The following is a 25,604-nucleotide window of genomic DNA, read 5'->3' as shown; positions in this document are numbered from 1 at the left end:
AGAAACCATTTTCCCCCTCTCAAAATTGAGACATACAAACAGTTCATAAAGAAAAAACGTTCTTACATACTTTTTGTATTGACTTAATTATTTTTAATGTGCAATTAAAACTAGGTTTTAATATCCTTTATTTATAGCTCAATACATATATAAAGCCATGTCTGATTTATAAGCAGGATAAAAACAAATGTACAAAGTCAGTCAATCTCAAATTGACAATATTAATTTCATATAGTGAATGATATTGAGCTAGAATGGAATGACTGATTGCAAGGTGCTTATGGTTTGAGTGCTGTGGCCCTGGGTCCTTTGAGTTTGGCAACACATTCCCTATGATGCCTTAATTCTCTTGTCACATAGTAGTACTTGAACTTTCACAAAGCCTTTTATTATACAATTTTATTATAAAAAATCGTGATATCATTTGGCTTTTAATAAATATACATGAGATTATAAAAAACAAATACAAATAAATACAGTGAAATTGCATGAGTGCTCATATAATCCAGAATATGCTTTGCCTTATTTTTAAAAATTGTCATCAAAAGTAAAACACAAGGGCTTCCCTGGTGGCGCAGTGGTTGAGAGTCCACCTGCCGATGCAGGGGACGCGGGTTCGTGCCCCGGTCCGGGAGGATCCCACATGCCGCGGAGTGGCTGGGCCCGTGAGCCATGGCCGCTGAGCCTGTGCTCCGCAACGGAAGAGGCCACAACAGTGAGAGGCCCACGTAACACAAAAAAAAAAAAAAAAAAAAAAGTAAAACACAAAATTAAAAAATTCTCATAGAAGACTCATGGACAACTGTGAAAATATCTCCACAGAGAATATCTCCCAGGTTGAGAAACACAACATTAAACAATTTATTAGACCAAGAGAAAGGAATCTGGTTTTAATTCACTTCCTGCTACTTAAAAAGGTATTCTCCATTAGCCTTTTAATGTGGTGTTTATAGCAGCCACACTGTAACTGTTTTAAAATATTAACTTTGTTTTACATTTTGCATGCTTATTACTATATATACAAATACGTAGAGCAATAATTATTATCATGGCTTTTATGTTCATTGAAGAATATAGCCATATCTAGATGACTTACGTAAATTTGTATTGAATTGAATGTTCTTTATTAATAAAACACAGTAGATTCTGTACCTTTTTAAACATAAATTTGGAAAAATGTATATTTTAACCACACTTTGTTAGATTTTTTTAGAATGTCTATGTAAAGATCTGTGAGTGTAAAATTGTGAAAAATGACTTCTCTAGTAGTTGAAATTTGTTTCATTTCAGTCCAGGTGGGTTATATTTTTAAAAATGTAATAAAACTTGCTTCAGGACTTGGAATATTTTCTTTAGAAATGCTCTAGGAAACATACAGAAAGTAATCAACTTTGACTTCAGCTATGCTTTAAAAATTCATTTGAGAACTCTTTAACTGGAATTTGTATGATATTTCTCCATATATCTCTGAATGGTACTTTTCTGAGTGGTGCTCGGGTTCCAGTGTAGCTACCAAACTGCTTAACACATAATATAGCTGAAATACAGTGCATTAGCAGTGACAAATAATAAAGTCAATATTCTTGCAATATTCATAATTCAAGGGATTAAGGGAGGGAAATAAAATGAATACAAATGAAAAATTATTGGAAATATTGGTGCTAGAGAAAAGCAGGTTCAATTAGAGGAAAGTGTAGAGATAGATAGAGACCAGTGAGTTAGTTTTGAGAGGGCTTTCTGAGCATTTTAAAGAGCTACAGAGGTTGATGTAGTAAATGGAGGGATCTGTGAGAAGGAGATTTACCTGAGATGGGATAAGCTGAGGGATGGGGTGAACAGTGGAGGGAAAGGGGGACGTCGTAGATGTCCCAAGGACAAAAGGAGGACTTTGCAAGGATCAGCTGGAAACAGATGCAGGAGGCAACCCTAGAGTTTGGCTTTTTTGGTGGATGGAAGGTGGGGAAAGGGTCAAGATCATATGTAAATTGGGTCTTATAATTTTCAGAGCGTCTGTTTTAAACCTCTGGTATACAATGCAGCAAAACCACATTTTCAGACAGTCTGCATTTTTAGACGCAATATCATTTGAATATCGTAGTTTTAAATGGTTCTGACTGTGTGTAGTCACTACCTAAGTTCTTCTGTTTCTATCTCTCAGCTATCCTGGTTAGCTTCTTTAACAACACAGCTCTCTTGCTAATATGCTCACCTGTCTTACCTGTTGTTGTTCTACCTCACCTCTGTGGTGGAACTCCAGACCTGGATCAACCCAATTCTTTATTTTAAAAAATTTGTTTTTATTTTGCCTACTGTGTTTCCTTTTTTTTTTAAACATCTTTATTGGAGTATAATTGCTTTAAATTGTTGTGTTAGTTGCTGCTGTATAACAAAGTCAATCAGCTATACATATACATATGTCCCCATATCCCCTCCCTCTTGCATCTCCCTCCCACCCTCCCTACCCCACCCCTCTAGGTGGACACAAAGCACCTAGCTGATCTCCCTGTGCTATGCGGCTGCTTCCCACTAGCTATCTAGTTTACATTTTGGATCAACCCAGTCCTTTGTTATCTTCATTCCTGTCTCTTAATATGTTGAATCCTGTTGGAGGAAAATTAACTCACTAAAAATACGGGTTTACTACAAATTCATGGTCCCTGGTATCCACTGGGGCTTCAGTGCTGTATTTTTTTCTCCTTTAGCATTCCCTTAATAAGTTTTGTCTTCTGCCCTCCAAAGGCCATTTTAAACTTTTGACCTTCCCATCTCCATGCCTCAAGCTTAACAGGGAACATTGATTCAAACCCAGGAACCAACTTTGTGAACAACATCACTTTCCAACCAGTTGCTAAAACCAAAAATCTGGGCCCATTTCTTCCCTTCCTCCCATTATTCCCTGCATCCATCAATCATCAGTCCCTGTACAGTCTACATGAAGTATTTCTCAAATCGTATTATTTATTTTTATCCCCAGTGTCACAACCCTAGATCTTGCAATAATCATTGCATTGCAAGAATAAGGAAAATGCCTACTTCTACAGAGGATTTAACACTTTTGAATTATTACACATTGAACTTAGGATAAATCTAAACTTAACAGAGCTTAACAAGGCTCTAAAAGATACAGTATACGACACTATACCTTTCCAGGCCATCGCACAACCTTTTCACCCTGAATTCTTGCTCTATCCATTCTGAACTGCCTTTACTTTCTCAGGCAAATTCCTGATCCAAATAGCAAATTCCATGAGGATTAGGAACTTTGGCAGAAACTATCAAGTGAGTAAAATCAGGAGGAAGTCATTATTACTCGACCATTAACGCCTAGAATGGAAAGATGTTAAAATGGGAAAAAGTGGAGGCAATAATTAATTATTTCTTTTCTATATAATTCCTTTCCTTTTTATTACACATTCTGTAGTCATGTCATGAATAAATGGTGGGCATCAATTACATTTTCTGTTCTTTTAGACCTTGGACTTCTCCTTGATGTAAGATTATTTTCTCTGTCAACAATGGCCTGAATGTTACATAGAGGTACTATTTTAAAATGAACAAAGTGTCCTTTATAAGATGTGATAAATTTTGATGATGTACTTGTAAATCACAACATATGAATATTAAAGAAACGGAAGAACATATTCCTTATCAAGTCTATGAGCACATATGCATAGAGAAATGTAGGATTGAATTAATTTTCTGTGAAATATAGTCTGAAATCACATTAGTCTTGAAAGCTCACAGATTATTGAAATTGTGGTTAATTTGAGCCTGAACTAAATGGATTAAACAATCCTCCAGTTCATTCTGCTTGCAAATGTACAGTGTTAAGATGATGAAATATTGATTGAAACCCACTTGTGAAGAAAATGGGAATGAGAAAAATGATTATTCTGTGTAATGATATTTATTCCTTCATTTGGAGAAAATTATTTGAAAGGAAATGTGTTAGTAAATGTTTTCTAGCTCACTGTCAGATAACTGTTTTGAAAATTAGATACTACTTTATACTTTTTTTAAATAGAATTCTGTTTTAAAATATGAAACATATTCTGTTTTAGATAGTAATAATACATTTTACTCTTGAATATAAATGGTATACTTTTATCTTTTGAGGAAAGATTTCTCTTCTTTTAATAACATCACATCACCTCCACTTTCCTGCTATTGAAAGGAATATCTCACAATTGAATGGACTTAATACAGCATCATATTTAAATGAGAATTCTCTCAATTTCATCTCCAATAAATAGTCACTGTCTTAAAAAGTTACATTTCTGGAAGCTTCTTATGTTCGATGAAAATATTTTGCATTCCTGAAAGATTTCCTTTCAAAAAGATGGTTCAGATCTTAAGCACTTTTAGTATAACTGATTCTTTTCACAGGTATTTATTTACCTGGATGCATGGCTGCTGCATGGCCAAAAGAAGAAACAATTCATTAGAGATAAAGTTTTACCTTTTCGGTGGCTCTCTCTGTGTGTACAAGAAAAACCAAAAACGTGTGTATGATGTCTGTGTATGTACAAAATGTGTGATTAACTTATATGTTTAAAAGTAAAATGCAGGTATTTTAGGTGATTATCTCTTTCTGTGGGCAATTCTATATATTCTGAAGAACAGGTCATTCATCCCCAATTTTAGTAAACTGTTTCCTCAGATATTATAATTGATTTTTAAAGTAGTTACATTTTCTGATATTGATTCGACCAGGGTTTGCAGAGTAATATCATCGCCACTGAAAAGCATGCTTTCTCTTGTCTTCTCTTCCATGTAATTTTCTTTGACATGGCCGTGAGGTTGCCTCTGATTGTTGTTTTTACTGTGATTTGGACACCAACGCTGTCTTTGTCATACAAACCTGATTTTCTTTAGATGGACACACTGGCAGTTTGTGAAGCAAGTGCTAATTTATTCTATAGAACATAGTCTTTGATCAGTTTTGACTAATGTTTATTTTTGTGTCATGGACTTTTGGTCATGAAATTCTACTAAGTCGCAGACCGCTTTTTTTCCAATATGGTTTATTACAGGATATTGAATATAGTTCCCTGTGCTATACGATAGGACCTTGTTGTTTAAACATCCTATATATAATAGTTTGTATCTGCTAGTCCCAAACTCCCCATCCATCCCTCCCCCGCCTCCCCCCATGGTCTGTTTTCTTTGTCTGTGAGTCTGTTTCCGTTTCATAGATAGGTTCATTTATGTCATATTGTAGATTCCACATATAAGTGACATCATATGGTATTTGTCTTTCTTCACAGACTGCTTTGGAATGAAGATTTTCCAGAATGAGTACATAAAAATTTTACTGAAGTTTTTTTCATTATTTATGCTTACATGTTTTTATTTTACCATTCTAAAATTTAAAGTTTTTATTTGCATCTAAACCAAATATATGTGTGTTATATATAAACCAAATATATGTGTATACCATTTTATATTACATAAATATTTGTTGCATTTTCTTATTTTATCATTACTATTTATGTATGATATTTTTTCCTGGACTGTGAATTTCTTTGCCTTAAGGAACATATCTTCCTCATTTTTGCACCTGCCGACTTGACCTCAGTATAGGACACATAGCAGATACTATATAACTTGAATCAATGGCAGGATACTTAGATATTAAAATAACTTTAAATTAGTACCAAAATAATAATTAGTTCATGTAATAAATAACTAGTGGGAAAAAGCAAACACTGTTGTTCTAAATGAATATGTATATATACATTTGTTTCATTTCTTCAGGCTTCGTCCCCAGCTCAGTTATCCTCATGTTAGAGGAGTATCATGGCCTGACCATGATTGTATGGGTTATGTATTGCGCTTGATGTCAGAAAGAAAACCAATTTTAGTGATTTGTGCCTGTGTAAGACTATTAAATAGTTGATAAATTAAAATAGTTCTAAGAAGGTGCAAAGATTAATATGGATTGGGTGAGTGGCACATGATTTAATTTTTTCTTCAGTTGAAAAACTGTAGGTTATATGAAATACATGTTAAAATTTTTTTCCTTTTGGATAATAATAAAAATTATAAATCTACACTCAGACACCTATGGTAGAATAAGAATATAACGTTGAATAAAAATAATATCTACCGTTTGATAATTTTCCATCAAAAAGCCAATGAAAACAAGGTGAACCCTGAAATAGCAATAATCAGATTGTCCTTTGTGTTGGTTTCATAGAACTTTATTTGAGTGATTATGAACTCTTAGGTGACTGAGATTTCTAGATATTTCCTCTAATTGCTCGCTGTTGCTTACACTTATCTTCAAAATGATTACTTTTGCATCTGAGTAAGACTATTAAGTATTCTGTTCTGGGGTTTCCAAATTAACCAACGTGAGGTATAATATATTTTTTTAATAAATTTATTAATTTTTATTTTTGGCTGCATTGGGTCTTTGTTGCTGCATGCGGGCTTTCTCTAGTTGCGGCGAGCAGGGGCTACTCTTTGTTGTGGTGTGTGGGCTTCTCATTGCAGTGGCTTCTATTGTTGCGGAGCACAGGGTCTAGGCGCACGGGCTTCAGTAGTTGTGGCATGTGGGCTCAGTAGTTGTGGCTCGTGGGCTCTAGAGCGCAATCTCAGTAGTTGTGGTGCACAGGCTTAGTTGCTCCGCGGCATGTGGGATCTTCCCGGACCAGGGCTTGAACCCATGTCCCTGCATTGGCAGGCGGATTTTTAACCTCTGCACCACCAGGGAAGTCCCAACACTAGATATAATATTAATGAGGAATAATTTTTAATGAAACATTCTCAAATATTTTCACATTAAATCAATCCCATCTTTTGCTATGAGCTAAAATTTCATTTTTCATTTGCTTATTTGTTAGAAGTCTTACCTGAAACATATTTACCCATTCATTTTCATATTTATAAAAATAAATATATATATTTTAAAATTTAGAAGTAACAATGGAAAATTTTACTGGAGTGACATTTAGCACCAGAAACTACTAAAAAAGGTATTTTCCTCTATTGCTCATATAAAACTTTTGTCTTCAGAGCAACTTTGGTGTGGTTAGAATCGTATCTAAACATTGAGGAGTAGCTCCAAGAAGGGAGGTTAGCAAGGCCAAATGGGCACCATCTATTGGTGATATAGACACAGTACAGCTTAATTTGACTGAAGATTGTCTTCAAGGCAGTGGTTAACAGCTCAGATGCCTGCAGGAACCAGGCAGATAATATAAGTGGGAGACATGGATGAGAGAAAAATCAATTATCTGTATATATCACATCTCTGTGGTTATGGAACTATGGTGTAAGCACATGACAAAATAAACACGATGTAGAAGAATATATTTTAAACCCAGAAGGAAAGAAAAATGCAAGCTCTGTTATAAATAGCCCTAGGGAATAGCAACTTCACGGCAAACCCAGCAGCTGATCATGGGGATCAGTTGATTGTTGTCATTCAAGAACACAGACCCACTGTGGCTAGACCTTCCAGTTTTTCAAGAGAACCTGGAAATCTGAATTTGCATATGAAACCTTCTAAGTTTAATATGTTGGCTCATTTCTTTTTCTTTTAGGTGTGACATGACCCCACCTTAAATACATCTTGGGGCTACATTTAGCCATTGTGAGATCCTTCTTTTAAAGAAAGTCTTGAATTTATTGATTTCATTTCTTTCAGAGGACAGAAACATTTTGGACATCTTCCAGCAACGTTGTGAAGTAAGACAGGATTATAAAGTTACTGAATCATTGCTAGATGGGGTTTTGGTTGAAAATTCTTTTTATTCAGCACTATTTAAGATGCCAAGGCTATAGCTGTAAATAGGACAAACTCTTCTCGTTGGTCTCTCCCAGTGCTGTACCTTAAACAGGACACCCAGTAATGCGATCCCAGAGCATGGCCACTTTCTGCAGGGTTTACACTGAGATATTTGGATATGACGTTCAGTGTTTGTCTTGGTTCTTGAGCTCCATATAATAGAATTTAAGTTCACGATTGATATTACTTTGATTTATCTTTCTTGTAACTTTCTACTGGGCAACTTGGGGCTCTTCAAAAGTTGCACTAAATTCGAGTTTGCAATATAGGGCAGGATAAAACACTGAGAGAGTTGTTTGTTACTGTCTGTCTTTCCCCAGAGCCCTTAACCTTGACCACATCTTTCCCCATCTGCACAGAGGAAGGGAATAGAGAGAAAAAGGAAGAATGATCAGGATTCAGAATCCTTTGAACTTGTTCAAAAAGTAGGAGAGGCAGAGTGAAAGGAAAGGAACCTCAAATAGCAGTGTGGCCTAATTCCTTCTCTCAGGCCTCCTCTGTTTACTGGCTTGAACAGTCACATTCAAAGCCAAGCCATAGTCCTCCCATTTGCCCGGTGGATCCCTACTGACCCTTGAGCTCTCTGACCTGATCTGTGACCACTTTCTCACTTGCTCTTTCTGTTTCAGCTCCCCTGGTCTCCTCTACGTTCCTCAGTCACATCACCTATGATCCCCCTTACGTCACTGTACTGGTGCCCTTTCTGCCTGAAATAGTATGCTCACAGATATCCACTTAGTCTCAACCTCTTATGTGTCATTGCTAAAATGTCACTTTCTTAGGTCTGTCTTTTTTTGGGGGGGGCTGTGCTGCGGCATGCGGGATCTTAGTTCCCCAACCAGGGATTGAATCCATGCCCCCTGCAGTGGACGTCATTGTGGAGTCTTAACCACTGGACCACCAGGGAATCCCTTTTGGGACTATTCTGATCGTCCCATTGAGAATTACATCCCCTGCACTCCCAATCCCCTCTATTTTGCTCTATTCCCCCATCAAATAGCACTCAATACCTTTTAACATAATACATAATTATTACATTTATTGCATATCCTCTGCTAAAACATAAGTACTCTGATAGAGATCTTTGTCTTGTTTGTTTACTGATGTATTGGAACACAGGGTGTGTGATGTATAGGAACTCAATATATATTTTTTAAATAAAAGAATGTTGAACTTCTTAGATCCTCACTTAGATCTGGCGTACTTCCTACAGCTACTTGTAATTGCCCATGAAAAGGTTTCTTGCAACAAATTTTATCATGTGTAGGCTTTTGATCTTAACTGTTTCCTTCAACAGTTAACCCAACATATAACTAAATTTGTAATTATTTTATTTTTCTGCTCACTTGACAGATTCTCCCTTTAGCATAAAAGCTCCACAGGGACAAGTCTTTGTCTTTGTTTTTCAGTGTTGTGTTCCCAACCCTAAACACAATGTCTGGCGCATGATAGTTTCTTAGTAAAAATGTTGTTGAATGAGTAATTAAGCAAATTTAAGCCATGAAATTCATATGGGGTAATAATAGCAAGTTGGTTTGTAGTCAGTTATTATAATCCAGATGTCTGTTATTATTGTCACCATCTAAACTCTTACCACCATCATCAAATATGTATTTCTCAGACTTCTATAATCCACTACAGGCGGGGGGCTGGGGGGTGCAGTGATCATCTTCTTGCATTACTGTCGTAACTGAGAAGTTCAGTGAATTACCACAGAGAACACGTTGCTGATCTGATGATGTTGTTATAGGTCTCTAAGCTGGCTGGTGTTTTGGTCAAGCATGATGTCAAGAAGGGTGACACCGTGGTTATCTACATGCCCATGATCCCCCAGGCGATATACACCATGCTGGCGTGTGCTAGGATAGGAGCCATCCATAGTCTCATATTTGGGGGATTTGCATCCAGAGAACTCAGCAGTCGCATTGATCATGCAAAGGTAAGTGCTTTATTTGGAGGAATCAAGCTGTAGCTGCATATAGTACAGCTGTATTTATCTGTGGAGGAACCATCGAAGAGTGATCTGTACTTATCAGATCCTCCTATCAACTGCGGTAAAGTTTACTTTTTATTTGGCATACACTATTAACCAAAATTTTATTTTCGAGTCAGTCCTATGTGGTAGACATCTTTCTAGATACTGTGAAGAATATAACATATAAGGTGCAAGCCTTTCAAGTTAACTTGTCATATATTTGTGTAAGACATTTAAGAAAAATAATAACTAATTTACTCATTCCACATGTATTTATTAAGCTTCCACGCTATGCCTGGTACTGTCCTTGGGACTGGTTAAGAAATGATACTTATCAAATGGATGGGACACATGACTAGTTTTATAATCTATATATTTCCAGGAATGGTGGTATAGCACAGTGGTTTAGAGGGTGTGTTAGGGACAGGTGAAGTAACACGTTTAGGTGGGGTACTAAGATCACAAACTTGAAAGGCTGTTGTGAAATATCGTTGAGATACTGAGTTTAAAGCACTAACACAGTGCCCGGCATATAATACTCATTTATAAAAAACAGGTTAGCTGTTATGATTCTATGAATTTAGAGCAGGAATCAGCAAACTTTTTTCTGTAAGTTACCAGATAGTAAATATTTTAGGCATTTCGGGTTACATGGTTTCTGTTGCAACTACTCAGCTGTGCTGTTGTAGCACAAAAACAGCCTTAGACACTGCAGGAACTAAGGGCAAAGCAGTGTTCCAACAACACTTTACAGAATGTAATTTGGGCAGAGTTTGGCTCTGAATCATAGTTTGCAGATCCCTGATTTAGAGGCAGGAATGATATCTTTTAGTTGGGGTGGCTGAAGGCAGCTTCCTGAAGGAGGTGAGATTTGAGTTACATCTTGGCTAAGATTCAGCTAGTTGAAGAGAATGACAGTGGGATCCAAAAGGCTAGAAAAAGAATGAAAGTCTAGCATGGGAGGCAGGAAAGGGTAAAAATTCATTTAAAATTAAACAGCAAATAGACCAATGTGATTGGAGAGGGAGAGAAGGTGAGCTTGAAAAGGCAGTTATTGTCTGAATTGCATCCTGTAGACGCTGACCGGTCAAATTTTTGAGCAGGTGACTGTCATGTTTTAAGCAATGTTAAGAGGAGGTAAGTCTTGCAATATGATGTGAGTGGGAGAGAGGATAGAACGAGAACCTTTGGTAGGTGGTCTCTTTGTGAATCAGTGGCTAGTGGGCAATGTGCAGGAGAAGAACAGCAGTGGGAAGATTAAAGAAGGAAGGTCATTATGGGAGTAGGAGATGACTGACCTTTATAGAGTTTTATAAGGCCAGGATGAGAAACATTCTTAACAAAAAAAAGGGAACTAATATATATTGAGGGTCCCCAGAGTACTAGGCATGAGGTGAGGTTTTACATATCTGACTTCATCTGGTAATAGATCAGTTATTAGAACTAGGAAGCTGGTTTGCACACTAACTGGCTGGATTCTCTTTTCTCTATCTTTTTAAAAACATGTTGAGTTAGTGCTTATGAAGGGAAATCTAGGGGGAAATATCAGTCACTGATCTGCAAATCAGTGGGCGGTTGGAGACTTCCCTGAGGAAGCTATAGACTCTGGCTTTTCAGCTACAGAAATCTTAAACACCATTTGGGGAAAGGTATGAGATATATTGTTTCTTTTTTAAAAGATTTTATACGATGTGGGAAAATTTATATCTATATCTATATATATAATAAGAATTTATAAAACTCATGCGGTATCACTGGAGGAGTTTTCATCCATAAGACACACACACATAGACACCTCCCCCACCCCCAAACTTGTTAAGGAGTTTAGGCAGTAAGTGCATATTCTTATGGGCGGGACCATTGAGCAAGTCAAATTAATGGCGAGGAGATGGAGGTAGAGATACATACCGTAGATATTTGGATGATAATTGAAACCAGGGATGATTTTGATGTCGTAATTTTCAACTAATTAGGCCGAAGGAAAAGTTTTATTTTAACAGATGAAGATGGGAAGAATGTAGTCCACTTGAGATGGAATAAAACCTCCAATAAAAGGCTCTTAATAGAAATGTGAAAGGGATTGTTTTCTAGAGGAAGAATCTAATTTTGACTTTAAATTATTCAATAATTATTTATAATATTAATATTATAAATATAAATTATTTATAAATTATTAATATAAATTATCAATAATTATTAAATTATTCAACTTTTGATATATTCTATATATGTTTTTAATTTGATGTATAACTTACTTTCATTTATTCAGAATTTAAAATTCTAATCTTAGGGAATGTTATCTGGAGTTATTTTTGTACATATTTCAGATATTAAAATGTGAATTATATTCAAATGTCTGACCTTTAAAAAAGGATACAAGATTTACTCTTTCATTTCTTTCCTTTTAAAAGGCAGCTTGAAATAGTGGAAAGAGGAAGATTCTGAAATCAGTCAGTACTGGCCCTCTTTCTGATTCTAACACTTCTAACCTGGAGCAAGCTATGCAACTGCCCTGAGCCTCAGCTCCATGAATATTAAATGATATTAAAAACCAGAAAGTGCTATATATGCATATATTTGACATTATATAAACCTTCCCTAGATGAAATGTATTGTAACCAGAAATCAAAATTCAGGAATAGGTGCACTATGTTGGACTGATTATCTTTCTCCTGAGTAATTTATTATCTGTTTCCTTTGCTTTGGATTTCTTCGTGAAGAAACAGTGTACTTAAAAGAATAAAGGTATGTTTGTTTTGCAGATTAACGAGAATTTTGGTTCAGTGCCACAAATATTTGTTGAGAGCTTATGGTATGGCAAGCATTGTAACAGGCATAGGAGACAGGGAGGTAACAGGGTCCAAATTTGGCCTTGGAGAGCTTCCTCTGCAGAGGTGGGGACAAAGGAACACTTTGACTATAGTTGGATATCTGAGGCCTGCTCAGAATCTACCAGAGAAGGAAGATTGATCCTAAGCCTTTTAGCTACACCTGTGCATATCTTGAAGAATGACTAGCAAGTTGTCAGGTAAAGAAGAGTGCCAAGTGTGTCTTAATGACGGGGGCATGTTCAGGTTTTGTGGGCCTTGAAACTTAAATGAGGGCCCTTTTAAGAAAAATATGACAAAATGACAATATAAAATTTGGTGAAAAAAAGTATGTATTTGGAATGAGAAAAGAATCATAAAATAATTATTGGAGACTCAGGTCTCTTCCTTCTGAGTTCTCTCTAGGTGTTCAAGCAGAGATGCTTACATAAAAAACCTTAGAAATGCTTTAATAGCAGTCAGGCTGGGTCTTCCCCCGCTAAGAAATGCTACAACTTCAGCAACAACCAGCTGTTATGCAGGCCTCTGCAAGTGAGGGGGCCCTAGGCTTCCGTTTCGCTGGTTCATGGCAAATTTACATCTACCTGATTTAATGAATTCTTTCGAAAGTATTTTTTAAAAGCTCATGTTTATTAGCCAGAAGCATCATTAAGTGTGGAATTCTGAACAGGTAAGTGAGATTTATGTGGAAGTGGTTAGGGCTATAACATTTTAAAATAGCTTATTGGTTTTCAGGCCTTTTATTTAATAGAGAACAGAATCATTCAAACGTTTCTTAAGAAATGTTAAATTGTCAGCCTGCATCTGAAATATTGTGGTTACCTTAATCAGGATGGTTAAGCTTTCTCATGTATTTATTTACTTATTTTTCATTGTAGCCCAAGGTCGTTGTTACAGCATCGTTTGGCATGGAACCTGGAAGGAAGGTAGAATACATACCACTTCTAGAAGAAGCTCTGAGAATAGGACAACACAAGCCACATAAAGTTCTCATTTATAATCGTCCAAATATGGTAATCTGAATATTGAATTTGGTCCTTGCTTATGGTGATGTGCTAAGGATGACTCTTTTTGACCATTTGAAAGGAACACTTGATCTATAAACTGTTGAATATACAATACTTCAGGAATGCCACTATTTTTGGCAAAAAAGAATGATATTTTCTGTCATTATAAAAAATGAGCTTAAAACAAAAAGAGTGGAACATAGGAGTATCTGTAATATTAATGAATTAGAATGAATGTATAGTCTATTGTGGTGTCCTTTATTAATTTACATTATAACTATAATAATAATACAGTTGACCCAATGCGGGGGTTAGGGACACTGGCCCACTGGGCAGTTGAAAATCTGCTTATAACTTTTGACTCCCCCATAAACTTACCTAGGAGCCTATTGTTGACTGGAAGCCTTACCAATAACATAACCAGTTGATTAGCACGTTATATGTATTATATACTATATTCTCTTACAATAAAGTAAGCTAGAGAAAAGAAAATGTTATTAAAAAAATCAAAAGGAAGAGAAAGTAGATTTATAACTATATTTACTCATACCATAAGTTTATGTCATCTGTTTACAAGATGAATTGTCTATCAGTACCTGCATCAATATTGGCTTATATGATACAAAACACTGTAGATGTTCTACGTATTACAACACTAAACATCAAAAATGAAAAGATAATGTGAAAAAGAAATTCACAGAAAAGATAATTTGAAAAAGAAGTATTTAGGTATAATGATTCATGCATTGATGAAGAAGCAGCAGCGATATGATTGCTTCATGGTAGCCCAGCCTACACACTAATGAGTGAATAATTATACAGTTTTTATGGCATATGGCATTACAGTAATATTCATACTACAGTATTAGTGGTGGTGAACTTACTTTCACTGAGGAACTTACTTTCACAAGTCTTGCCTTGTGCCTACTAACAAGTTCGCCAACTGTAAACTTCCTGTTGTGTCATCTTGAGCTTAGTCAACATTTCATAAAATAACTAGATATGTACTGGATCATAACTAGAATTAAATAGCTATAACTCCCCACTAGAGTAATTTTTCCATAAGCCACTTCCTTTTTCTTCATCTATCTGGCTTATTTCATTGGCACCATTTTTAAAGAGGTCTGTCTAACTTAAGATTTGTCTGTCTAATTCATGGCTCTATTATTATAAAGTTTATAACACTAGAGCTTGGTTCTAGGAACATAAAAGAAAACAAACATTTCTACCATATTAGTCAATAACGTAGATGGAGGAAAACTTGGATAGCTTTTTGTGTATGTCTCATACTCTCATTAACTTCAAAACTGATTTTTGTTCTTGAAAAAGCAGAGGTAGATTACTCCTCCACCCCTGAAAGTTATTTAATATTCTCTCATTTGGAAAAATGGCTGCAGTATTACTCTTAAATGGCCCTGTATAAAGAGAAATTTTAGTGGGTTAGTTGAGATTTCATTGTGAAGACAGTAGTTCCAAAGTAAAAGAAATAGGTTGTGAAAAATAGAAGTTAGGTCCATCCACGTCTCTACAAATGACCCAATTTCTTTCCTTTTTATGTCTGAGTAATATTCCATTGTATATATGTACCACATCTTCTTTATCCATTCATCTGTCAATGGGCATTTAGGTTGCTTCCGTGTCCTGGCTATTGTAAATAGTGCTTCAGTGAATATTGGGGTGCATGGATGGACCTAAAGTCTGTCATACAGAGTAAGTCAGAAAGAGAAAAATATTGTGTATCAACACATATATGTGCAATCTAGAAAAATGGTACAGATGAACCTATTTGCAGGGCAGGAATAGAGACACAGGGGTAGAGAATGGACATGTGGACACGGGGCGGGGGAAGGGGGAGTGAGATGAATTGGGAGATTGGGAATGACATATATACACTAACATGTATAAAACAGATAGCTAGTGAGAACCTGCTGTATAGTGCAGGGAGCTCAGCTTGGTGCTCTGTGGTGACCTAGATGGGTGGGATGGGGGGATGGATTGGAGGGAGGTCCAAGAGGGAGGGGATATATATATACATATAGCTGATTCACTTCTTTGTACAGCAGAAACTAACACAACATTGTAAAGCAACTATACCCCAATTAAGAAAAATAAAGTGTGTGTTTCAGGTCAAAAAGAAAATAGAAGTTAGCTTATAAAGGTGTTAGTGTACATGCATTTATAGAAGCATGAACCTCTGTTAGTTAAGCTCTGACTGTTGATGAAATCATGCCTGCATCATATTGAACTTCTTAAGGATATCTCTAGGTTTGAATAAAACATTTTCTGTTGTAAGTTTAGTTGAAGCCAACATCAAACTGTTGGATTTTGTTATGAACATTTATCTTAACTCGTGACCCTGAAATACTGAGTCATAAGTCTGATATTTAGTGCTCTATAGGCCTAGATTTCAGTCAGATGCTCAGACTAATGTAGATTTAGCTACTCTCCAGTGTTCTCCTGATTTAATCTCCTTTGTTCAGTGCATATTCCTATATTTTTGCTTTGTAGGAGCCGGTTCCTTTGGCTCCAGGCCGTGACCTTGATTGGGATGAAGAGATGGCAAAAGCACAGTCACATGACTGTGTTCCTGTTCTTTCCGAACATCCGCTGTATATTCTTTACACATCTGGAACAACGGGGTTGCCAAAGGTATGCACTATCTTAGGGATAGTGGCAGATTGTTTTGCACTGCGAATATTTGACTACTGACTGAAAGTACTTTATATCTTAAAGACATATTGTGTCTAAATATATAAAAATATTCATTATGTTTAATGTCAAATGCTTTGTCCTTATTTCTTTCAGAATCTTCACAATTATCAGCAATATTCAATTGCTTTAGTAAGCTGTTAAAATTAATATATATTTGATTGAATATCAGTTGGTTTAATAAAATTTTATAAAATATATTTTAAATGAAATATTTTTATTTTTTAAATTGAGGCATAACCTTCATACAGTATGAAAACTGATTTTTGATTTAGAGAAATTCAATTCATCGTTAAAAATGCAACTTTGAGAATTGGCCTAGACAGTCTGAACAACAGGGAATTTATCCAGGGGATTGAACTATTTGATTTGCAGCACTGAAGACGCTCAGGGGTTTTTTAAGTCTTTTACCCTGAAAGGTGTTTTCACAAAACAAAGTCAAAAGTGTCAATAATCCTGAATGTGTCAGATACCAAACAAATACCACTTTTGCCTAGTATCTCTAAATAATACTGTTTTTTCATATAAATTCATAAAGACTTGTGATATCATCTTCCTATTAATCTTCATTAAGGAGTTCAATATTCATTGAATCATAGAATGTTAGCAGGCAAAGGGACTTTTACAGTCACTTGAATCCTATAGGACATTGGCCTCTTTATTGATATCGGACCTCTGTAGCATCAGAATTCTGAAAAATTACCTGCTAACACTCTTAAAATTGTGATTATGTTAGTTTAGATGTAAATAAAGGAAAATTAAGACTTAAGTCGTTTTATATAAAATTCACTTGCTTGTGAAAAAGAGAACGTTTGGTAGAGGGATATATTTTCTCGGAGTACAGAGACCATGTTTTATTACATTTTGGTCTACCGTCGTGTTTTATATGTAGTTGGTATTCAAATTTTTGTTGAGTGCATAAATAAATTAATGCATATACATGAAGATATTTGTGTTGTTGTAAAATCAAAGCCCTATGATTATTTTAAGAACTCTGGTCGTCTGAAAAATAAATATTTCTTATATTGCAGACTCTAAGATATGTTTGTATAAGCAGTCCAAAGGATCTGCTGGATGCAATTCTTACCCTTCACTTTTTGCAATCCTGCATTATGCACATAGAGTCCAAATGAACGTTTGGCTGTAAAATAAAAGGGGACTCAGCAAGTTATAATCTAATATAAAAGTATCAGCATGAGATGAAACCACTGACCCTGAAAACATAGTATAACCTAACCAAATAAAGGAAATCAATTTAGCTCCTTAAAAGCCTGAAGGAATCTTATAAAAACTTTTCTGTCACCTCAAGACTTTAAATCACTGAAACTCACTGTGGCCTGGAGGGGGATCCTTATGAGAGGGCCGAAGAAGAGCTTGTCATCAACTCAAAGCTGACTCAGCTAGTGTAGTAGAAATAAAATAAAAGTAATATACAGGGCATTGAATCTGAAAAGTGGTGGTTCCAGATAAGGAAGAAACCTAGCTATTCCAGGTTTTCTCTGGGTCAAGGAGTTCTTTGTGGGATTCCTAGATGCCCAAACTGAAGATTGTTTGATGTTTTAATCATCCTCATTTTCCTTGTAATGTAGTACCATCCTGAAGATAATCTATTTCTATAGATTGGAGAAGGATTTAATTGTTTGGAGATTTCTATTCACATTGAATTTAGCTCTATTCAGTATGCATTATTGAGTGTTCATTAGGTGCTAAAAGAGATAAAAATATGAGTAAACCACAGCCCCTTCAGCATAGTGGGATTGCATATATATCAACACAGATAATGTAAGATAGTCTGTGATCCTTGCCCAAAGAGGGCAACCTTACTTCTTGCTTTCTTGAAGAAAAGATGAGATTGGATGGTGTCTGAAAGATTAAATTCCATTAATGCAACAAAGATTACTGAGCACCCAAGTATATATCTGTCTTTTAGAAGTTTACATTCTATGGCTAGACACAGGAAGTAAACAAAGAACTATACAATCTGTGATGTGTTATGAAGAAAAATAAAGCAGGATAGGGTGATAGAAAGAGTGGGAGTGCTGTTTTATCAGGGAGATGTCAGGGAAAGCACTTGACAGGGTGACTTTTTTTTTTTTTGCGGTACGCGGGCCTCTCACTGTTGTGGCCTCTCCCGTTGCGGAGCACAGGCTCCGGACGCGCAGGCTCAGCGGCCATGGCTCACGGGCCCAGCCGCTCCGCGGCATGTGGGATCTTCCCGGACCGGGGCACGAACCCGTGTCACCTGCATCGGCAGGCGGACTCTCAACCACTGCGCCACCAGGGAAACCTGACAGGGTGACATTTGAAAGATGAATAGAACTTCTTCATCAGGTGACATAATACGGAGGAGGGCATGCCAGGTAGATTGGGTCGACATAAGCAAAGGCAGGAGTGTGTAAGGAAGGTTCCAGGATGGCTAGTGCATTTGGTGCAGATAAAGAAGAGAAATGGCCAGATATATAGGCAGGGGCCAATTGCTTAAAATTGAGCCAAGAAATTTAGTTTATATACTGTATGTAAGGAATGGAGAGCACTAATGCTTCTTAAGAAAAAATATGAAGGAAGGTAACCCTTGCAACATTTTGTTGAGAAGATAGGCAAATACACATAATGGAAACTAGGAGATTGGTTTTCCAGGCTGTGTTTAGTTTAGGACCTTACTTAGGACAGCAAACTTATTAGGGAACAATCAGATTCGGTTCAAGGATAAGAGTAAGGCAGAGGAGGAGTCCAAGACCTTGAACCTGAGAACATAGAAGAGTGGTTTCGAACATTTACTAAAGTAGAAACAAAGGAAAATGGTTTGGGGCTGAGAAAACTGGGAGGTTTTGGACATATTGAGTATGATGTATCCTTGGGACATTAACATGGAGATGCCCAGCCAGTAGCTGGAAGTGAAAGTCTGGGTCCAAGAATACATCTGGATTTGCAGATAGACCCTTGGAACGTCATTGGTTGTAGAGGAATGGTGTTTAAATCATGGGAACGGGTAGGTTTTAACAGAGTAGGACATGCAGAATGGCAAGACAAAGTAGTTGTTTCTCAAGGTCTTTCAGAAACATTTCCTTTAACCCTCCAGTGGACTTTAGAATTTCAATTGCATTGAAATTATATGTTGCCAACAAATATTTATGCCACTTATTTTATTCTACTTTTTAATATATTACTTTTTATTTACTTATTTTCATAACATTGCATGTTCTCTGAGGTCTTAGAATATATTTCATACATCTTTGAATCCACTCTGGCACTAACCTTAGAATGGGGCCATGGTAGATCATCAGAATATTTGTTAAATAATCTACTTTTCCAGTTAGCTCCCAGATGCCTTTTTTTTAAATTAAAATATAGCTGATTTACAATATTGTATTAGTTTCAGGTGTACAGCAAAGTGTTTCAGCTTTATATATATATATGTATATGTATATATTCAGTTATGTAGATATATATTCTTTTTTTAGATTCTTTTCCATTATAGGTTATTACAAGATATTGAGTATCCAGATGCCTCTTTATTCATAAGATTCTCACTTCATTTTTGGTAGACATAATCAGAATTAATAGGATCTGAATTTTTAATATTGTGATTCCCAGAATAGAAGTACAGGAAAGATGAGCACACAAGCATTTAAATATAAATTTCATGTCATCATATAATTTGTTTTCTTGATCTTTGATCTTCATGAGGAAAAATAATGTTGTGAGCCCATAAAAATATGCTGCTTAAAAATGCTCATTTCTAAAAAAAAAAAAAAAAAAGCTCATTTCTCATAGGCACATATAAGACACACACAATGCAGTCTGTTTTTTGGTTAGAATTTTCAGATATATCTAGGGCATATTTGCATCTCTGCATCTGCCAACCCTGGATTTGTCAGGTTGTTATATGACAGGTTAATCTGTTAGCTGCTGCACATATTCTAGCAACCACAGCTGAGCTGCTTTGCATACATTTCTGTCCTGTTGTACACTTTTATCCTGTTTGGTTTAGGTACCTATATTCAAGTTACTTCAAGGAACTACACAATAGAAGAATCCCTCATCTGGATGGGGTGTCGTTTTGGGAGTGGGAGATTTAGTGATGGTCATATTTATCTTCTTCCGGCTTGCTGTCATGGAGGTATGGAGATAACCAAAAAAAAAAAAAAAAAAAAAAAAAATTAGTGCCAAAGGAGCACAGGGGAAAAGAAACCAAAAGCAAAGAATTAGAAAAGAAGGCATGACAGGAAAGTGGTAGATAAGTCCTTTGTCCTGATGTGAATTTATATAATTTATGTTAACTTTTATTCCTACGTGTTAGGTGACTTATTCATATTCTATACTGTAGAAAAAAGTAAGAGAAAGTCAAATAAAAAAACCTGTGAACTTTTTTTTTTTAATCTGTGGTACAATTCTTGCAGTTAAAATGCTGAATTTGCTACACCTTTGCCCCTTATCTCACAGTTGCTCAGACCAATAAAAAATTATACTGCTGCTAAAGTATCCTCCATAGAGGCAGCTTCAGAGTCATTGTCTTGTCTACAGCAAGAGCTTTTATGTTTGATGAAATATACCAAATGGAATCATTCCATTTCTACTAATATGATTCATTAAATTCTGAAGGTTTCAAGGGTTTCTCTTGAACAAAGAAGAATGTTTTTAAAAAATTATAGTTTTCATACATGTGCTTATTCATTTAACTGTTAACTCTTTTAATCAGTCAGAAAATGTATTAACTGCCTATTCTATGCTGAAGACACAAAAGCATTCTTATGGTGCCCAGAGTGGTGGAGGAGACTTAGCAGTATGTGCATGTTGTTAGTGCTCAGAGGCTTAGAGAAGTTTGCAGGTCTTGGGGCCATGAAAGAGGAGAGAGAGGCTTTTAACACAAACCTAGTGGGTGTGGATGGCTTCCAGAAGAGGTGACACTTTCACAGTGTTGTTAAGTACTTGTGTGATCAAGTAGGAGCTAACCAGGTTCAGAAAAGGGGTGAGGATGCATTCTAGGAAGAGGGGATATCACCTGTAAAACCACTATGAGAGCAAGAGTATTGTTGGTTTGTTGGAGTTTTTAAGTAAGCAGAACCATACCTCATACTTTTCAACTCACTGACTCCAACTGTTCTTTGGTGATAGATTTCTTTTCTTCAGGTAATATTTTTGTTTCCTCTTTCTTCTTGTTTTGTTTTTACTTAATTTGCCAGACTGAATTGAAATGTATATATCAACATACATACAAAGCATAGGCATATACACGTGTACATATAGACATATATGCATATGTATTTACATATGTATGTGTGAATGAATATCTATTTTATGTATGTAAATATGTATATTTGTCTTGTACAAGTCTTTACTACAGAGTAGGGTGATAGAGGGGCTCAACTTAGGAAGTATGAGGTTTTGTCGGTTACTCTACCTAGACTTCTCTTACCTGAATAGTTTGAGATTTGCCATTCAGATTTTTATAGATCTATTAAAAAACATTTTAAAGACTCGCAAACTCTTAATCTTACCACACATCTCAAACTTCCTTTCTCTTCTACTACAACTGATGTTATTTCAGCTGTATTTTTTTTTTAATTTTGGCAGCCAAACAGTACACATTTGATACAGACATGTTTTCTGTTTTATGTTAATGGCCCCATCTATAATATTTTGTGGCTTTCCTTGTCTTCAAAGGCAGTTCATTAAACTGGAAATCATAAAGAACCATCTGTGATAACTGCCGTCCCATTCCTGGATGATGAATAATCAGCCTTTAGTTTCACTCATATGGACTGAATTTTTAAAATACCCATACATTAAAAGTGTTTTGTTTAAAGAGCACCTATCTATTCTGAGATAGAATTCACTTTCATGTCTTTATTAGGGACATGGAGTGTTAGTCCCACCTGGATGTTTTTCAGGTTCTCCAGAAGACTTGAAGTATTATGGCTGATCCTACAAAAACTAGAACAGTGTATTGGCAGGTTGCGGGGACTTTTCTGAAAATATATTAGATCATCTATCTTTATTTTGAAGGTAGATAGGGTATAAATACATAAAGTAACATATTCAAAAGAGTGAAATGCAGCATGCTTGTGTTTTAGGGGTAAGCACTGATGTTGAATATTTATATCTCATACTCAAGATTTCAAATATACTTTAAAATACCATTTTTTGTTTCTGATTAATTTTGCATACTAGAGTATAATAATTTGTAGGTTTTCTGAGCATGGTTTATGTATTTTCGGAGGCTGAACAGTGTTTATCTTTTGCATTTTAATTATCATTACCTGGAAAATATGGTTACAAACAAGAAATGCTTTATCATCTTAATGTTAGTCACATATTAATATTATAATAAAGAAACTCTCTTTTTAAAACTAATCTTTCAGTTTTTTTACTCTTGAACTTCTTATAAAAGATCTACATGGAGAATATGAAATGATGCAGTTTTATTTTCTACGGCATACCAAATACCCAGTAAATTGAAAACTGTCATCTGATATTTCATATCGATAATCTATATTAATGAATAAAAAAAGACGTCTGAAGAAAATTTTTATACTCATTTTTTAAAAAAATAAAAATAAGTGGATATCAAAGACCAATTATAAACAGACATGACTTTTCTGTCTCCTGTAGCTCCACTTTAGTTGTTTTTAAGGAGAATGTTCAATGATAACCTCTAAATTTTTAACATTTCTGCCTTTTGTGTGGTATTAGCATAGGGAAAACTTTAAAAAAAAAAACAGTAATTGCTAGAATTAAGGAAATAATTTTGTTAGGAGGACAGTAAATTCTAACCTGTATAATTTTATATACTTTTTCATGCATGGTCTCATTTTTAAGTCTAACTTTTTGGGGTCAAATGGATTTAGGTAGCCACCATTTTACAGACAAAGCAACATTGGTAAATAACCTTTAAAGAAGGGTTCACTTGAGAGGCAAACAGAAATTTGATAACCTATCCTTTAAAATATCTTCTGAGTTTTACAAATGAATTACTACTCATTTATTTTCTCCTTAGCCTTTTATTCCTTTCTGTAACTTCCAGTTGATTAATCTTACCCTCATTTAATATAAAAATTTACCCATTTATAATGATATTTAGAATTATTTATAAATATGACCTCTAAATGCAGGGACAGGCAGGTGAAGAGAAATTCTAAAACATCTTAAGTGAAATCATGACTGACATTAATTATCAAAGAATATGGATAGCATATTGTCTATGAAAAAACTTCACATTTTATCCTCTACCAAACGAATAAAAAGTTTTAGAAAAGAGTGTTTGCAAGTTGATTAATATCAAATTCATCAAGGTATTGAACTATAGGAAAAGACCTTCTCAATAGGACAAACAAATTAGCAAAATGCGTGGAAGACCATACAGCATATACTCGGTAAAGAGCTGCTCAGTTTATGTGGGAAAATGCATGTGTGAAATTTACTGGCAGGGGCTTAGGATTTCTAATACTCCCAAGGTGATCAAGAGAGCCAACTGCATGCTAACCATGTCATACAACCTAGAAAGTACCCATCAAATGCCAACAAAGTTGCCTGTGATGTTTGCCAAGAGACCAGATAAAATGTATTCCACAGCTTGGTACCTATGTTTTATTAATGGTACCTGAGGAGAGCAGCAATTTTAGTAACAAACAGAAAGTCAATTTCTTTTTCATTTCCTGATTCATGTATGTGTGTTACAGTTACAGAACTGTGCCAAAAAATGTTCAACTAGTAGCACGTTCATTAATTAGGACCATGTGTGCCCTTTCAGGTAAAATAATTATCTTCTTCACAAAGCAATTCTAGTTGCTCTACTGAGAGGTGCTTGAAAATACTTGTGAGTGAAATATAACATATTTCTTAGCAAGCATTCACCTTCTTGCTCTGAATATTCACATCATTAAGTCTTTTTGAGCCAATGATGATTAATGTTTATAGTGAAGCAATAAATGAAATTAATTATTAAATTTACTATCAGTTATTATTTATGATAACTCTTGTGCTCAGTTTTCAAAAATTAATCTTGTATTAACATTGAATATGTTCACTGTCAAGGATAGCTGCTAGAAACTATAGTACCGTGGTGTAACAATCCCTACTTTTGCCCAAATGTAATGTAAGGAAAATCTGTCAGCCTTAGATCCAACTCATCAGGATTGATTCCTCAGAGTTTGAGAATTCATCACTAAAGAACTGCTCAGCTCTGATACTGTGGTAGTGTGACCACAAGGGTAGCATTGTATGAAGGATCCAGTTAGAATATGACTCTTTCCTCTAAGCATCCTGTTATTATTTAATAATATTAAGGAATAAATATCCTTATAGTAGTCTGTTTCTTAGGCATACAGCTACCTTTGACATTTCTGTGCACTTAATTTTGAGAGTTTCCATTTTTGTTCTGGAAATATGTGTGAAAATGTAATTGTTGAAAATTTCATGCTAAGTCTTTGATTTTTTTTTTTTTTTTGGCCGTGCACAGCGTGCAGGGTCTTAGTTCCCCGACCAGGGATCGAACCCATGCCCCCCACGGTGGAAGTGCACAGTCCTAACCACTGGACTGCCAGGGAATTCCCTGTAATGTTGATAATTTATGTTACCACTGTAAATTTTTTTTATTGCATGTGATTCCATGAAATCATGTTTTCTTTAGAAGGTTCAGAATGGTCTGTGAGAATGGATTCTGCAAATGGACTAATATGGACAAATTATTCTGTTTTTATTATTGGAGGAGCCAAAGAAATAGTGATTCAGATACAATTATATGAAAGCCAGAGTTATTTATAGCTTATAGAATATGAAATACTCTAAACAGGAACTTTTTTTAAGTGGACAGTATGAAGAGAGAGAATCTTTTAACACACTGTCTATTGATTTTAATTTCACCTTTTCTCTTTAGGGTGTGGTGAGGCCCACTGGAGGATACGCTGTAATGCTTAACTGGTCAATGTCTTCTATATATGGACTTAAACCTGGAGAGGTAATCATGGTTTTAAATTCACATTACATGACATTTCTCTGGTTAAGATATATGTATTTTATTATCTTCTTTTTGTTTAGGTGTGGTGGGCAGCTTCTGACTTAGGCTGGGTTGTCGGACATTCCTATATCTGTTATGGACCTCTTCTACACGGAAACACAACAGTTTTATATGAGGTAATAAAATAAAATTAGTACTACATATACATAATATTAATTTTACTAAAAGTTTTAGAGAAGTAGTCCTAAGTAGGAAAAGAAAATTGAATGGGGGCAGGGGACGTTTTTATATCTTCTTCCAGTTATTTCATAAGAGAAAGAAATATATATTTAGA

General features: G+C 35.4%; 1 protein-coding gene across 6 annotated transcripts in view; it reads left to right on the top strand.

Annotated features, from left to right (window-relative positions):
* Positions 1-25,604, top strand: part of ACSS3 (acyl-CoA synthetase short chain family member 3) — a 143,833-nt gene that overhangs the window by 40,786 nt on the left and 77,443 nt on the right. For 5 of the 6 annotated variants that reach the window (XR_013830492.1, XM_079936887.1, XM_079936884.1 and 2 more), the window contains exons 3-7: positions 9,546-9,734; positions 13,477-13,611; positions 16,114-16,254; positions 25,190-25,270; positions 25,351-25,446. Coding sequence is in view for 5 of the 6 variants with exons in the window: in XM_079936887.1 (XP_079793013.1) it covers positions 9,546-9,734; positions 13,477-13,611; positions 16,114-16,254; positions 25,190-25,270; positions 25,351-25,446 (642 nt within the window). In the remaining variant the exon portion in view is untranslated. The remainder of the gene's footprint in view (positions 1-9,545; positions 9,735-13,476; positions 13,612-16,113; positions 16,255-25,189; positions 25,271-25,350; positions 25,447-25,604) is intronic. The other variant, XM_079936886.1, reaches the window with a different exon arrangement.

Source organism: Stenella coeruleoalba (genome assembly GCF_951394435.1).
Source record: "Stenella coeruleoalba genome assembly, chromosome: 11".
Classification (NCBI taxonomy): domain Eukaryota; kingdom Metazoa; phylum Chordata; class Mammalia; order Artiodactyla; family Delphinidae; genus Stenella; species Stenella coeruleoalba.
The sequence above is the reverse complement of the archived record's forward strand: the minus strand, read 5'-3'. Positions and strand labels throughout refer to the sequence as shown.